Here is a 15,016-nt window from a genome sequence, read left to right as displayed (position 1 = left end):
CCAAAAACAAAAACAAAAACAAAAAAAATTGGGGCTGGAGAGATAGCATGGAGGTAAGGCGCGCTTGCCTTGTATGCAGAAGGTCGGTGATTTAAATCCCGGCATCCCATATGGTCCCCTGAGCCTGCCAGGAGCTATTTCTGAGCATGAGCCAGTAACCCTGAGCGATGCCAGGTGTGACCCTCCCTCAAAAAAGAATGGGGTGAATGAAGCAATGAAAGGATGAAGAGGTGAGGACCAGGTCTCTAGTACAGCAGGAAGGGCGCTTGCCATGCATGCAGCTGACCTGACCTCAGTTTCTACCTCATCCATTGAAGAGAGATCACTGAGCTCAGAGCCTGAGCTCTGCTACGTGTGGCCCAAAAATAAAAGAAAAAAAAAAGAATAGAGAAGTGAGTGAATGAATGAATGGAGTGAATGAATGAATGGGTGAATGAATGAATGAATGAATGAATGTTCAGATTAGTCCTGACCTGTTCCAGGGACCCTGTGGGATCTAGTGATATGAAAAGACTGGCCACATGCAAGGCAAATGCTCTCCCTCTGTACTATAGCTCCAGTCCCTATTCTTTATTTTTTAATTTTCGGGCCACATCTGGCAGTGCTCAGGCCTTGTTCCTGGCTCTGAATTGGTGATCTCAGAGGAGCTGGGTTGCTGGGGATCGAACCCAGGTTAGCTGCTGCCCTATTGCTTCGGCCCCTGCAAAATGTGTCTATTTTGCTTAAGAAATAGACACCGCTGAAAAGGCTCAGTGGGAGCTGTGAGGGAAAGGAAGCAGCCCAACCTGGCCGAAAAGGAAGAGCCGGGGATAGAGTGAGCATTTGCAGTAGAAACAGCAAATAAAGGTGGTGTGACAGGGCAGGATAGTGATTTCCCCATGGGCAGAACTGAGAGAGGATGGGTGGGTGGGAGGACCAAGGCGCGCTGACGCTCACATCCTGATGGTCTGTGTGCTTCTATTCAAAGTTAGGTGTGAGCTGAGATGGATTATAACAAGGACTGTCATGGGGAATTTGCATCCAAGATTCAGAGTGCTCCTGATGCGGCTCTGAACTCTGAACTCTACTTCGTGTCTCATGTCATTGTGTTGCTATCCTTGAGAAAGCCCAGACTTTCTGTCTCACTGTCTCTGTCTCACTGTCTCTGTCTCTCTGTCTCTCTCTCACCCCACCCTCCATCCTTGAAAGAGCAGCTCTGAGGGCAGCCATCTTGGCGTCTAGAATGCTCTGTAGTATGTCACCTACCCAACTTTCCCTTGATTGTTTCATCATGTTGGCATGCCCAAGCCCTACTTGAGTCTCTGGCTTCATCCCTACTGCTCTCTAAACTCTGGTTGAGGGACTGGAGCAATAAATACAGCGGGGAGGGTTTGGCCTTACAAAACAAAACCCAAAATATTTATTTTTTTGTTTTTGGGCCCCACCCAGTGATGCTCAGGTTTAGAAATCGCTCCTGGCTGGGACACCAGGGGATTGAACCATGGTCCTCTCTAGGTCAGCTGCATGCAAGGCAAACGCCCTACCACTGCGTCAACGCTCTGGCCCTTATATTTTGGATTCAGTGAATGATTATTGCATGGTTCTCTCTCAGGCCCAGAAATATGTTATTTTCTTCACTTTTATTCCTGGACCCTCAGTCCCCATCCCCACCCCATCCAACCAGCTGGGGGGGGGGAAGGAAATGGATGGTTCTGGATCCTGATACTCCTTCCCCACTGGGGGTTGGCACCACCTTCATTCTGGACCTTCTTTTCTTCCCTTTCTGTGGGTCTAGACTCCTCCTGCCCAGTTCAGGCAGTGGGGCTGGGTGGGTGCCCCCATGGCCCGCCACTGTCCCTGGCAGCTATATATAAACCGGGGCCTCCTCTGTGCCCCACTGCCGCTGCCCTAGTTCCAGCCCTCATCACACTGGGCCTGCGCTCACGCTCCCTCCGCACTCCTGCCTCCATCGCCACCAATCTGTCCCCTCAGCTGTCAGCCTCGGCTCTCAACGCCAACCCTCTGCGTGTGCCTCCCCTGCTCCGAGACCTTACGTGACTCCCGCTGTGGGCGCCACCAGACCCTCGGGCTCCGGATCGCAGCCTCTGCCCACCCTCCCACCCACTGGTTTCTCCCTGGCTACACATCCTGAGGGAAGCCCCTGCAACAGAGTGGGGTGGAGGGGTGCATTCTTCTCGAAATAGCTCCCCCTCCCTTCCTCTTCCCTCCCTCCCTCCCTGTCCTCTACTGGTTTCTTCCAGGAGGAGGTTGGAAGATATTCGAATTGCAGTGCAAAGTGCTGGAATGGTACCGGGCAGGAAAGAGGTCAGACAGTGAGCAGGAAGGAGGTCGAGTGATGAACAGGAAGAAGGTTGGATGATGGACAGGCAATAGGTGCGAGGATAGACAAGAAGGAGGTCAGGTGATGGACAGGAAGGAGGTCAGGTGATAGGCATTGCTGAAGCTCAGACAACTTAGGGCAAAGGGCATGTGAAGCAAAGAGACAGAACCAGGGTGCACCTCCAGATCTAAGATCTGGTGATTCGGGCGTGCCGGAGAGATAGTGCAGTGGGGAGGGTGCTTGCTCTGCAAGCAGCTGACCCAGATTTGATTTCGTTTTTCCCTTACGGCCCCCACGTCCCACTAAGAGAAATTCTTGAGTGCCGAGGCAGTGCTCAGCCTTGAACATCACTGGGTGTGGCCTCCAAACAAAAAGACAAGAAAGAAATAAGTCGGTGTGTTTTCTTTTCCGTAACCCCCTTACCCCAGCCTTGATTCAGCCTTTGGTGTAAAACATTCACCTTTGTGGGGTCCCTGGGATGTGTTTGTTATGGGAGGAGACACAAGCGTGCGTGCGTGTGTGTGTGTGTGTGTGTGTGTGTGTGTGTGTGTGTGTGTGTGTGTGTGTGTGTATGCTCGCATGCGCTGATGACGGGTGGCTCCTCTGGGTGCTCATGTGGGTCTCCCACCTCATTGGCGGTGGAATGTGGGGTGAAGGGGCAGGGTCTTTTCTGGGCGATTTTCTGCATCTGGCACTCCAGAGCCATTTCTCAGCTCCAGGAGAAACCCCTCGAGACAGACAGACTCAGATTCTGATTATTGATGGAGTCATGGGGAATGTCTCCCTGGGACCAGACCGAAGGTGTATCCAAACCAGCTCCGTGCATGCCCTTGTCCCCTGGGATCTGCATCAAAGGGACATCCTCTGGGGACAGGCACCATGTGTCGGTTGCCTGTGACTCCAGTGACAGCTCTGTCAACTCCCCCATTTCCTGATTTACCTCAAAAATGGCTGGTGCAGGGCAAGACCCGGCGATTTCCTCACATCTCCAAACGAGGATCTTTAACTTGGGGCCTTCCCAAGACTGCGACATGCAGACATTCACCTTGCTTTTCAAGGTGACTCTGACTAGGTCCCCTTTGCCAAAGTGATGAACCCTTCCCAGCCCTGAGCTGAGGATGTCTGTTGGCTACTTTGGGGGGGTAAACTTTGGTCCCCATGAGCAGCACTGTCCATACGAGGTGGTTATCCATAGACTCACTTGGGTACCAGACAGGTTTGGGGTGGACCCCATCATGTGTGTCTAATTGTTTGCCCCCACACCCCATTAGTTGGGCCTCAGCACTATGGCTGTTCCTTCTTTTGTGAGAGGGAAACTGAGGCATCAGGAGTTGTTTTTTTTTTCCCACTCCATGAGATCTGGGTCCAGTCTGGGTCCAGGGAGACTAAGGTCTTTTCCTTGCTAAGGGCCTACACAGAGGGTCTGCCACACCCTCAAGCTGCCCCCCCCCATACCACTTACGTCCATTGGATGAAGAGCTGTTAGTGTATCTCCTGAGTGTCACCTCCAGTCTTTGCTTGGCCCAGTTGGGTCAGTGTGTCCAGGATCACTGTCCCTTTGCTGGGTCCTGTGAGCTGCTGTGCAGAGGCCCCAGGTTCAATGTTGAGTTCATCCCTTTCCCTGCCTCGAGCAGAGGCCCCTCGCCTGACCCTGCACCCCGCCCCCCTGCTCCCCTTCTTTGTCTTCTTCCTTCCAGCATCCTGGCAACTATTGGGGCCGAGTTCGACCTGCGGACACTGCGGGCCGTGCGGGTGCTGCGGCCACTCAAGCTGGTATCTGGGATCCCAAGTACGTGAGTTCCTGGTGCTGGCAGGGGGTAGGTGGCTGGGTTGTCCTCGGAACCCTCATCTCCCCTCTGCAGTGTCTCAGGAGTGGTGGCCAGCAGTCTCTCAGGCTGTCTCAGGGCACATTCCACTTTGTATTTTTGTTTGTTTATGTTTTTGTTTTGGGGCCACTCGCATTGACACTCAGGGGTTCCTCCTGGCTATGCACTCAGAAATCGCTCCTGGCTTGGGGGACCATATGGGATGCCAGGGGATCGAACTGTGGTCCGTCCTAGGCTAGCACTTGCAAGGCAGTTACCCTACCTCTAGCACCACTGCTCTGGCCCCTCCACTTTGTATTTTTGTTGTTGTTTTGTTTGGGCTCCACCCAGCAGTGCTCAGGGGTTACTCCTGGCTCTGTGCTCAGAAATTATTCCGGACAGTGTTCGTGAACACCCTCTGGGATGCTGCTGGGAATTGAACCCGGTCAGCTGCATGCCTGGCAAATATCTTCCCTTCTATGCTATTACTCCAGCCCCTGTAAAATCAAGGTTTTTGTTTCTGTTTGGTGGGGATGGCCACCCCCAGTGGTGCTCAGGACTTACACCTGGCTCTGCACTCAAAAAATCCCTCCTGGGGCCCGGAGAGATAGCACAGCGGCGTTTGCCTTGCAAGCAGCCAATCCAGGACCAAAGGTGGTTGGTTCAAATCCCGGTGTCCATATGGTCCCCCGTGCCTGCCAGGAGCTATTTCTGCGCAGACAGCCAGGAGTGACCCCTGAGTAACGCCGGGTGTGGCCCAAAAACCAAAAAATAAATAAATAAATAAATAAATAAATAAAAGATCCCTTCTGGTGGTTCTCAGGGGACCTTATGGGATGCTGGGATCAAACGTTGGCCAGACGTGTACAAGGCATATGTCCTCCTGGCTGAGCTATCACTCTTGCCTCTCACTTTGCGCTTTCGGCTAATTTATTTGTTTGTTTGGTTCATTTTGGTTTTGGGGCCACACCCGGCAGTACTCAGGGGTTCCTCCTGGCTTCTGTGCTCAGAAATCACTCCTGGCAGGCTCAAGGGAACATATGGGATGCCAGGGGTCGAAACAGGGTTTGTCCTGGGTAGGCCGTGTGCAAGTCAAATGCCCTATCGCTTTGCTATCACTCTGGCCCCATTTGTTTATTCCCAGTAATGATGTGGGGGACCAGGAAGTGCTGGGGATCAGACTCAAGGCTCTAATGTACTTGGCTGTGAGTCCCACCACTGAAAATATCTCGGGTTTTTTTTTTGGTGTTTTTTGGGGGGAGTCATACCTGATGGCACTCAGGGGTTACTTCTGACTCTGCACTCAGAAGTCGCTCCTGGTAGACTTGGGGGACCATATGGGATGATGGGATTTAAATTACCACCATCCATCCTGGATCAGTTGCATGCAAGGCAAATGCTATCTCTTTGGCCCCTGAAAATGTCTTTTATTTTTTGGGTGGGTGCCATACCCGGTGACACTTAGGGGTTACTCCTTGCTATATGCTCAGAAATCACTCCTGACTTGGGGGACCATATGGGAATAGGATGCCAGAGAATTGAACTGCGGTCATCCTAGGTTAGCGTGTGCAAGGCAAACACCCTACCACTTGTGCCACCACTCCAGCTGCAAACTGTTTTCATTTTGTCTTGATAATATCAACGCTGGGTATGACCCTTCCCCCCCCCCTGCCCCCAAATAAAAATTTCAGCCTGTAGAGATCTCACAGCAATAGGGCGTTTGCCTTACACTCTGCCAATCCAGGACAGATGATGGTTCGATTCCCGTCATCCCATATGGTCCTCTGTCCCTGCCAGGAGCAATTTCTGAGTGAGTGCCAGGAGTAACCCCTGAGTGCTGCCGGTGTGACCCAAAACCCAAAAATAAATAAAAAAATTTTTTCCTAATTTTTTGGTGGTTTTTGGGTCACACCCTGCAGTGCTCAGGGGTTACTCCTGGCTCTATGCTCAGAAATTGCTCCTGACAGGCACGGGGGACCATATGGGACGCTGGGGTTCAAACCGATGACCTTCTGCATGAAAGGCAAACGCCTTACCTCCATGCTATCTCTCCGGCCCCTCCTAATTTTTTTTTAAATCCAAAATTTAAAAATCACTGATAGCCTGAGGAGAATTTGTTCCTGTGCTGGTTGGTCAACCCTTTTCCAGCTCAGCCCCTGCTGCCCCTGGGTGCCCCGGGACCCCCCGGGGGTGGGGGAGTGGGCTTTTGGGTGCTCACGGCCCCATGTGTGTCCCCACAGGCCTGCAGGTGGTGCTGAAGTCGATCATGAAGGCGATGATCCCGCTGCTGCAAATTGGCCTCCTGCTGTTTTTTGCAATCCTTATTTTTGCAATCATAGGCTTAGAATTTTATATGGGGAAATTTCATACCACCTGCTTCAGTGAGAGCACAGGTAAGTCTGAGGGGGTGGAATACATGGCTCTATTTATTTATTTATTTATTTATTTATTTATTTATTTTGGTTTTTGGATCACACCCGACAGTGCTGAGGGGTTACTCCTGGCTCTACACTCAGAAATCACTCCTGGCAGGCTCAGGGGACCATATGGGATGCCGGGTTTCGAACCACCGTCCTTCTGCATGCAAGGCAAACACGCTACCTCCATGCTTTTTTTTTCTTTTGAGGAGCTCAGAGCACCTCCTTTTGGGGGGAAGTGTGAATGCAAGCAAAGGGGAAGAGGAAAAAGAAAGAGATATCGCTGTTTCTCAGGTCTTTTGTTGGGTCCCCTGAGGAAGTAGCTGGGGTACCTTTGAAGATGGGGGAAATGGGCACTTGAGGGGCTTTTCTAGGCTAGGCTCAGCTGTGATGAAGGGGGTTCTCTCTGGTGCAAAGGAAGGACCATCTACAGCAGGGCAGAGGGCTGGAGGTGCTGGCCCTGAGAACACAATTGTACCCCGTGTGCCCCCCCCCAGGCTCTCTGAGCACTGCAGGGGAGGGTGGCCAGTGCATTCTTACAGGATCAAGTGAGAGGGACATTTGCCCATGTGGGGTGCGGGAGTGGGCGTCTATATGTCCTATATCTGCCCTGAGTTGGCTGAAGTAGACCGGAAAGGGAAGAGGGAGGATATGACTGATGATGATGGTGATAATGATGATGGAGGAGGAGGAGGGTGATGGTGGTGGTGGTGATGGTGGTGGTATTTATGCAGGAGTCAGCCTGACCCAGAAGGGAGTGGTTGGCCTATGTATGCCCTGAAGAAAGGACACTAGAGTCTGGCACCTCTTGACCCCCTAGACCAGGGGTCTCAAGCTCAATTTACCTGCGGGCCACAGGAGGCAAAGTCGGGGTGATCCTTGAGTACAAAGTCAGTAGTAAGCCTTGAATATTGGGGGGTGTGACCCAAACAACTAAAACAAAACAAAACAAAAAAAGATTCCTCTAGGGCAGGGCCACAAAATGTTGTACGGCGGGCCTCGAGTTTGAGACCCCTGCCCTAGACTGTGAAGACACCCCAACTAGGAGGTCCTGGCTCTTAACATCTGGACCTGGAAAAAGGGAATTTAAAGCCAGAAAATAAACCTAGAGAGACTTGCTGGGACTCAGCCCTACCTAGGGGTGTGAGGGTCTATGGCTGGGGGTCTCCACCACCCATGGCCCTCTTCATCCAAAAGCTTCAGGGTCTACTTCAGCTCAGCCCCTGACTGTTCCCTCCAGTTCTTGGGTCTTTGTGGGTTTTGCGGGGAGAGGGAGTTTGGGGGAGGACAGAGTGTAGGAGTGCAGGCATCTGCCTTGCACATGACTGACCCTGAAGAGGATCCTCTGAGTACTGCCTAGAATGATCCCTGAGCACTTCTGGGTGTGGATCCCCAAAAATGAACATCAACATAGATGGGGATGGGTATTTTAGTAATGAATGGAAGTATCCAGGTGTCAAAGGGCAAGTTTTTGGACAGTACAAAGGTCTTCCATTTTGGGAAGATGCCCCACCCACCAGCTCCCCACTAAGACCCCCTCAAAAAGCTGAGGCGTCTCTTGGAGGAAGCCCCCTACGTACACCCCCAGGAAGGATCTTAGGATATGCCATATTTTTTTCTTTCTCTGCGAGCCTCCTCCTCCCAGAGCCTCTCAGGGCTGCAGCAGTGGCCGATCTGGGCTGTCCTAATTCTTTCTTTCCCGTTGAAGAAGGTGTTAATTGAGGCAAAGCTATTTCTGCACAGGGCCCGTCACCCCGACAGAAAATTGTGAGGCCAGGATGTGGGGCCAGGCCCCTGGAAAAGGCAGCTGAGGGCAGACCCCAAAACTGGGTTTCAGCTCCTCCTCCTCCTCCTCCTCTTCTTTTCTTTTTCTGCTTCTTCTTCTCCTCATCCTTCTCTTCTTCTCTTGACCTCCTCTTTTTCTCCTCCTCCTTCCTCTTCCTCTTCCCCTCCCCTTCCTCCTCTTCTCTTTTCTCCTCCTCTCCTCCTCCTTCTTCCTCTTCTTTTTTCTTCTTCTTCCTCCTCCTCTTTCTCTCCTTTTTAAATTTCTTTCTTGCCATGATGACAGAATATGGGTTGGGGCTGGGGGGTGGTATGGGTAAGGGAGAAAATGAAGTGGGAGACCCCACCCCAGAAGGTAGGAAGCCCCCATTTAGAGAGAGACAGAGAGGCTCAGAATTAAAAATATAAGGCGTGTGAGTAAGAGACAGATCTATGCAGACACCCAGGCAGCAGGTTAATTTTAAAATGTATTTATAACCCGATTCCGCACACTCCTGGACCGTCGTGTTTCTAGAGCGCTGAGGAAGGGTGGGGGCGGGGGCGGAGTATCAAGTCAGGAAGCCCGGTGGGGGGCTGAGCGCAGGCGGGAGCCCTGGGGACAGTCCCTGGCACCTCACAGCCCCTTAAGCACCTCCAGGTGTGACCCCCTGACTCCCCACCCCCACCCCATCCAGAGGACATCTGCTCTGCCATTGCCTCATCCTAGGAATCTGCTTATTAAATGCCGGTCAGGAACATTCTGGGGGCTGGAAAGGTAGTGCAGTGGGCAGCATACTTGCCTTCCATTTGATGGCTCAGGGGATGCCATATAGTCCCCTAAGCACTGCTAGTTTGCACTGGTAGGTGTGGCTCAAAAACCAAAATAAAAAAACTCGGGCCCGGAGAGATAGCACAGCAGCGTTTGCCTTGCAAGCAGCCGATCCAGGACCAAAGGTGGTTGGTTCCAATCCCGGTGTCCCATATGGTCCCCCGTGCCTGCCAGGAGCTATTTCTGAGCAGACAGCCAGGAGTAACCCCTGAGCAATGCCGGGTGTGGCCCAAAAACACACACACACAAAATTATTTTTATTTATTAAAAAAATTCTTAATTAAAGAACTGTGATTTACAAAGTTATTGATTTTAGGCATACAATATTTCCACATAAATCAATCCCACCAGCAATGTCCATTCATATCACCAGTGCTGACATATGACATTACCCCACCACCCTTCTATTGGCACCAGATCCCAGGAGTGAAGGCAGATGCTGAATCTTATACCCCCACCCCGACCAAAACAAATCTTGGGAACTCTGGTAACCCCATTCACTAGCTAGGGACTGTGTCACAGGGCAGAAAAGAGGAAGGACGGTTCTAGACCAGTCTCCCAAACAATGGATCTCACCAGCCTGCCTATCACCCCCAAAGTCTTGGCCCAGCATCTTCTGCTGAAAAGGTCGTTCTCTGCCTTTCTTAGTATTAGTCAGTCATAGACTCAATAGGGAGAAATAGAGGCCGACGTGTCCCTCAATTCATGGAGTTGTGCTGCGTTTGACCAATGGGAATTTATCCAGGATGCTTCATTGGACCAATAGGAACTCATCAGGGTGCTACAGTGATCCAATAGGGATTCTCCCTGGGCTCTATATTGAACCAAGGAGAATTCACCAGGGCGCTACATTGAACCAATGTAGACTAGCCCTGGGTGATGCATTGGGCCAATGGGGACTCGCTCTGGGTCTACACTGGACCAACCGAATCACCACAGCATATCACTGAACCAATGACTCTCCCTGGGTGAGTGGCCCTGTCCTGGACCAATGGGGACTCACCAGGGCATATTTTTGAACCAATGGCGACACACCCTGGGCACTGTCCTGGACCAATGGGGACTGTTTGTGTGTATGTATGTATGAGTGTCCATGTGCCCCTGTGCCTATGGATGGAAGTTTCTCCTGTCTCTCCCCATCAATCCATCAGTCCCCGTCCAGACCTCTTGTGAACCCTCCCTTCAACTGGAAGCCGCCTGTTTGGTTTCTTGCAAAAGGGGCAGCTATTGGCACGGGGCTTCTTTTTGGTGGCATTTTCGCAATCTGTCTTCTGCTATTTGGGGAGAAAGCTGTGCCTAAGGGTAAGAACTGTGTGTGCTGGTCTCCTCGCCCCCAGAACAGCTCCCTGAGCCCAGCACTTCTCAAGGAATTAAAAGAATAATAATAATCCATCTGATTCCAGGAGAATAAATAACACAGTTGATCATGGCCCTCAGGAGAGTGTCCTGGCGAGCCCTGTGCCCACCTCATTCCATCTCAAGGTGCAGGCCACATGGACTGAAATTGAGAGTTCAAAATCTAGTCTCTTAACTACCAAGGAATTTGGCTGGAAAATCTGTCATAAAAAACAGAGATGACACAAATGATGACTTTGCAAAGAGGGGAAAAGTTATTTGTGAATGGAATCAAAGAAAGTCTGGGGTTAACTTTAGAGCTATTTTCTTCCTGGGGAGGAGTGAAGGTAACTGAATACTGAGTTGATTGAGTGTCTAAAGTGGTGGTTGGTTCCCAGGAACTTCCCTGAACTGTTCTATTTTTATATATACTTGGCCTTTTTTTTTTTTTTTTTTAGATATAGTTTTTAGTTTTCTGTGTATCAGAGCAGAACTAATCATGGAAAATTTTGAAGGTGGTATTTGGGAAGTGCTGGTAATAGAACATGATAAAATGTATGGACTGCAGCTATAGCTGGATATCAAGGACAAATTATAGCCTGGGAGATATGACCCCTTTAAAATGTCAGAGGAAGCTTATGAGAGACAGGACAGTGTAAGCTTTCCTTATACTCTATCCAGCCTACATTAATCCCTAGCACCGATTACTGAGCAATGCCAGGAGTAATTCCCAAGCACTGATTCATGTGCCCCACTCAAAAAATTCATTTTTTTTATTTTGGCATCATATCTGGCAGAGCTTAGGTGCTAGTCCTGGCTCTGCATTCAAAATCACTCCTAGCAGTGTTTGTGAGACGATATGGGGTGCCAAGGATTGAACAAGGCAAGTGCATAGTCCTCTATGCTATCTTTCCAGCCCCTCAAAAAAAAAGAAATTATAGCAAATAGCCATCAGGACAGGAGAAAGAATACAACAAGGAGGGTGTTTGTCATGCAGGAATTCGATCCCTCCATCTCCATATGGTCTCCTGAGCCCCACCAAGAGCAAGCTCTGAGCACTACCAGATGAAGCCCCAAGCCGCCAACATCAACAACATGTAACCAAAAAAAATCACCAACAAAGCAAATGTTCAGAAAAGATGATAGATTTGTCCCTTGTGGGACCCTCTCTGCACCTTGTCTTCTTTTTTTTTTTTTATTTCTTCTTTCTTTTTAAATTTCCTTCCACCATGTCTGGGACCCCCTGGACTCCATTTGTCCCTTCCTCTGATCTGTCCTCTCCCCTCCCCCCCCTCCACAGATGACATTGAGAGTGAGTCTCCGGCTCCATGCGGGACAGAGGAGCCTGCCCGCACTTGCCCTAATGGCACCAAGTGCCAGCCCTACTGGGAAGGGCCCAACAACGGGATCACTCAGTTCGACAACATCCTGTTCGCCGTCCTCACGGTTTTCCAGTGCATCACCATGGAAGGCTGGACAGACCTCCTCTATAATGTAAGGTGGGGGCGTGGCTGTGTGGGTAGGGATGCAGTTGGACAGGGTGTGGACATGGTCATTCAGGTGGGGGCATGACCAGGAGATTGGGAGAGTATCTGGGTAGGGCCAGACATGCTAATGAGATGGTGCCATGTTGCTAGGGACGTGATTGGGTGGGGCCAGGGTTGTGGGCATGACTGGGTTTCACCTGCAGCACAGTCCAGCTCTGTCACTTATTCCACGCAGCCTCCCACAAGAGCTTTTGAAAACTCGGGGCTTCATCAGAACTCTAAGAGGGGCCGACCCCAGAGTGCATGAGAGCACAGAGCTGCCAGGCGAGGGATGGATCCCAAGGAAGGGGATTTTCTGGTCAAGGCTGGGCAGTCTGGGTTGATAGTGGAGTCCCTAAGCTCAGTCCAGATTCTGCACGTTTGCAGGTGGAGGCCCTCCCATTGCTCAGTTCCCTTGACTGTTCCTCACCATTCAGGGTTTCAGAGAGAGCAGACAGCAAGGCAGGCTCTAGGGGCACGGGCCTGGGCTGGCTCTCCCCACAAATCACAGACTGATGTGCGTGTCCAGCTTCTAAATTCCAAGCCGACCTTCCAAGTGCTTGTGTCTGAGTGGATGGAAAAAATAAGCGCCTAAGCATCATTTATTTAATAGTTTTTAAATATTTACTCAGCTGATGTCGGCCTCTGTCAGACCTCATAGAGGTTTTAGAAATGTTAGGGATGGGGCCGGAGAAATAGCATGGAGGTAAGGCGTTTGCCTTTCATGCAGAAGGTCATCGGTTCGAATCCCCGCGTCCCACATGGTCCCCCGTGCCTGCCAGGAGCAATTTCTGAGCATGGAGCCAGGAATAACCCCTGAGCACTGCCGGGTGTGACCCAAAAATCACCCAAAAAAAAAAAAAAAAGGGCCCGGAGAGATAGCACAGCGGCGTTTGCCTTGCAAGCAGCCTATCCAGGACCAAAGGTGATTGGTTCGAATCCCGGCGTCCCATATGGTCCCCCGTGCCTGCCAGGAGCCATTTCTGAGCAGACAGCCAGGAGTAACCCCTGAGCACCGCCGGGTGTGGCCCAACAAAACAAAAAAACAAACAAACAAACAAAAAAAGAAATGTTAGGGATGGATACTGGCCCACTATACCTGCCCTCTACCCTGGTTCCATCTCTCCTCACCCTGAAACACACACACACACACACACACACACACACACACACACACACACACACACCTCAAAAAATTTAGTAAAGTTTCTTTTTGGATCCAGGATCAGAAAAACAGCACCAAGCATCCTTCTACATACAGGGGAACTGATTCCTCTGCTTCAGAACATTCCCAAGGAATCCCCTCTTTTGTGGGGGGTATTGGTGTAGTCTTTTTAAATGAGAACTCATTCTTTTTTTTTTTTTCCTTTGGTTTTTGGGTCATACCCGGCGGTGCTCAGGGGTTCCTCCTGGCTGTCTGCTCAGAAATAGCTCCTGGCAGGCTCGGGGGACCATATGGGACACCGGGATTCGAACCAACCACCTTTGGTCCTGGATCGGCTGCTTGCAAGGCAAACGCTGCTGTGCTATCTCTCCGGGCCCGAGAACTCATTCTTTATGTCAGTGGCTCATTTCAGTATGGGGTAGAGATGAGCAGGAGTAGGCACTCATAGAAGTGGGCCAAAGTCCTGGCACCACAGGAGTGCTATTCATACCTTTTTTTTTTTTTTTTTTTTTTTTTTTGGTTTTTGGGCCACACCCGGCGATGCTCAGGGGTTACTCCTGGCTGTCTGCTCAGAAATAGGTCCTGGCAGGCACGGGGGACCATATGGGACACCGGGATTCGAACCAACCACTTTTGGTCCTGGATCGGCTGCTTGCAAGGCAAACGCTGCTGTGCTATCTCTCTGGGCCCTATTCATACCATTTTTAATGACTGCCATGTGGATGACTGTAGATCAGCAGGTACAAAGGACGTGGACAAGGGGCAGTGTTCTGATTTGCATGAAGACCTCAACCAGCACAGTATCTCTGGGAATAGTCATTGATTGGAGAGCCTCTCCAGATTGAAAATGTAAAGGTCCCCCTTTCTTGGCCCCCACCTTGGCTCTACAAGACCCAAAGCTGCTCATCTGAGCATCTTAAATCCCTCGGTTTCCTCCCACCCTGCCACAGGAGGGGGAAAGCTTAGGAACCCCAGGATCTCATGACATTGTGTGTGACACCCTCTGAATCCATTCTTTTATTCCTTCATTATTTGTGGGGTATCTCCTGTATATCAGGAGATGTCTGGGGTAATCTTTTGACCTGAGAAGAATGCCTAACTGAAATACCCTACCTGGGTAGAGGAGATAGACAAAACAGTAAACAACACAGGAAGTGGGAGAGGGATGGCCTGTCAGAAGATGGGGTCCCCTGGGGCAGGGGGGTGACATAATAGAAATGGAAGCCTGAGCTTGTGAGAGGAGCCGTGTGGACCAGGCAATCCAGGAGGAGGAGGGCCTCTCTTACCTGTAAGAGAAGTTTGGGTTGGGTTTGGGTTGTTTCTGGGACAGAGTTACCATGGTAATCTTGTCTCTGAACATCCTTGCTTGTGCTTTTGGTAAGGACAGATATGAATTTCTGTTTGGATGTATCCAGGTATGTTGAAGATGTGCAATTATCTTCAGCTAGAACTGGTGCTTCACTTTTCAAGGTGTTTATACCTACCTTGTGTGACGTGATACGTTGAATTCCAGCCCACCTCAAGTTTCTTAACCCCCACCCCAGAAGCCTGAGAATAGGACCTCACAGGACATTGGGGATCACTTTGGGAGTTATCCATGTAGACAAGCTCATGAGGATGAGGATGGGTTCTCAGTCGGCAGGGTTGGTGTTTTCATTAGAGGTGTTGAACCAGATGTTCTCATGGGAGAGAGTGTCAGGGAGTGGATAGTGCCTCTACAAGCCAAGGGGAATTGAGATTGTCAGCCGGGGCTGTAGAGATAGCACAGTGGTATGGCGTTTGCCTTAGACGAAGAAGGACGGTGGTTGGAATCCTGGTATCCCATATGATCCCCTGAGCCTGCTAGGAGTGATTTCTG

General features: G+C 50.7%; 1 protein-coding gene across 5 annotated transcripts in view; it reads left to right on the top strand.

The window, feature by feature from the left end:
• The window catches only part of CACNA1A (calcium voltage-gated channel subunit alpha1 A), a 106,327-nt gene that overhangs the window by 41,430 nt on the left and 49,881 nt on the right, over positions 1 to 15,016 (top strand). For all 5 annotated transcript variants that reach the window (XM_049788415.1, XM_049788414.1, XM_049788412.1 and 2 more), the window contains exons 4-6: positions 4,018 to 4,109; positions 6,366 to 6,518; positions 11,768 to 11,961. In XM_049788415.1, coding sequence (XP_049644372.1) covers positions 4,018 to 4,109; positions 6,366 to 6,518; positions 11,768 to 11,961 — 439 coding nt within the window. The remainder of the gene's footprint in view (positions 1 to 4,017; positions 4,110 to 6,365; positions 6,519 to 11,767; positions 11,962 to 15,016) is intronic.

This window comes from Suncus etruscus, chromosome 15, assembly GCF_024139225.1.
Source record: "Suncus etruscus isolate mSunEtr1 chromosome 15, mSunEtr1.pri.cur, whole genome shotgun sequence".
Taxonomy (NCBI): domain Eukaryota; kingdom Metazoa; phylum Chordata; class Mammalia; order Eulipotyphla; family Soricidae; genus Suncus; species Suncus etruscus.
This window is presented reverse-complemented; position numbering and strand designations above follow the sequence as displayed.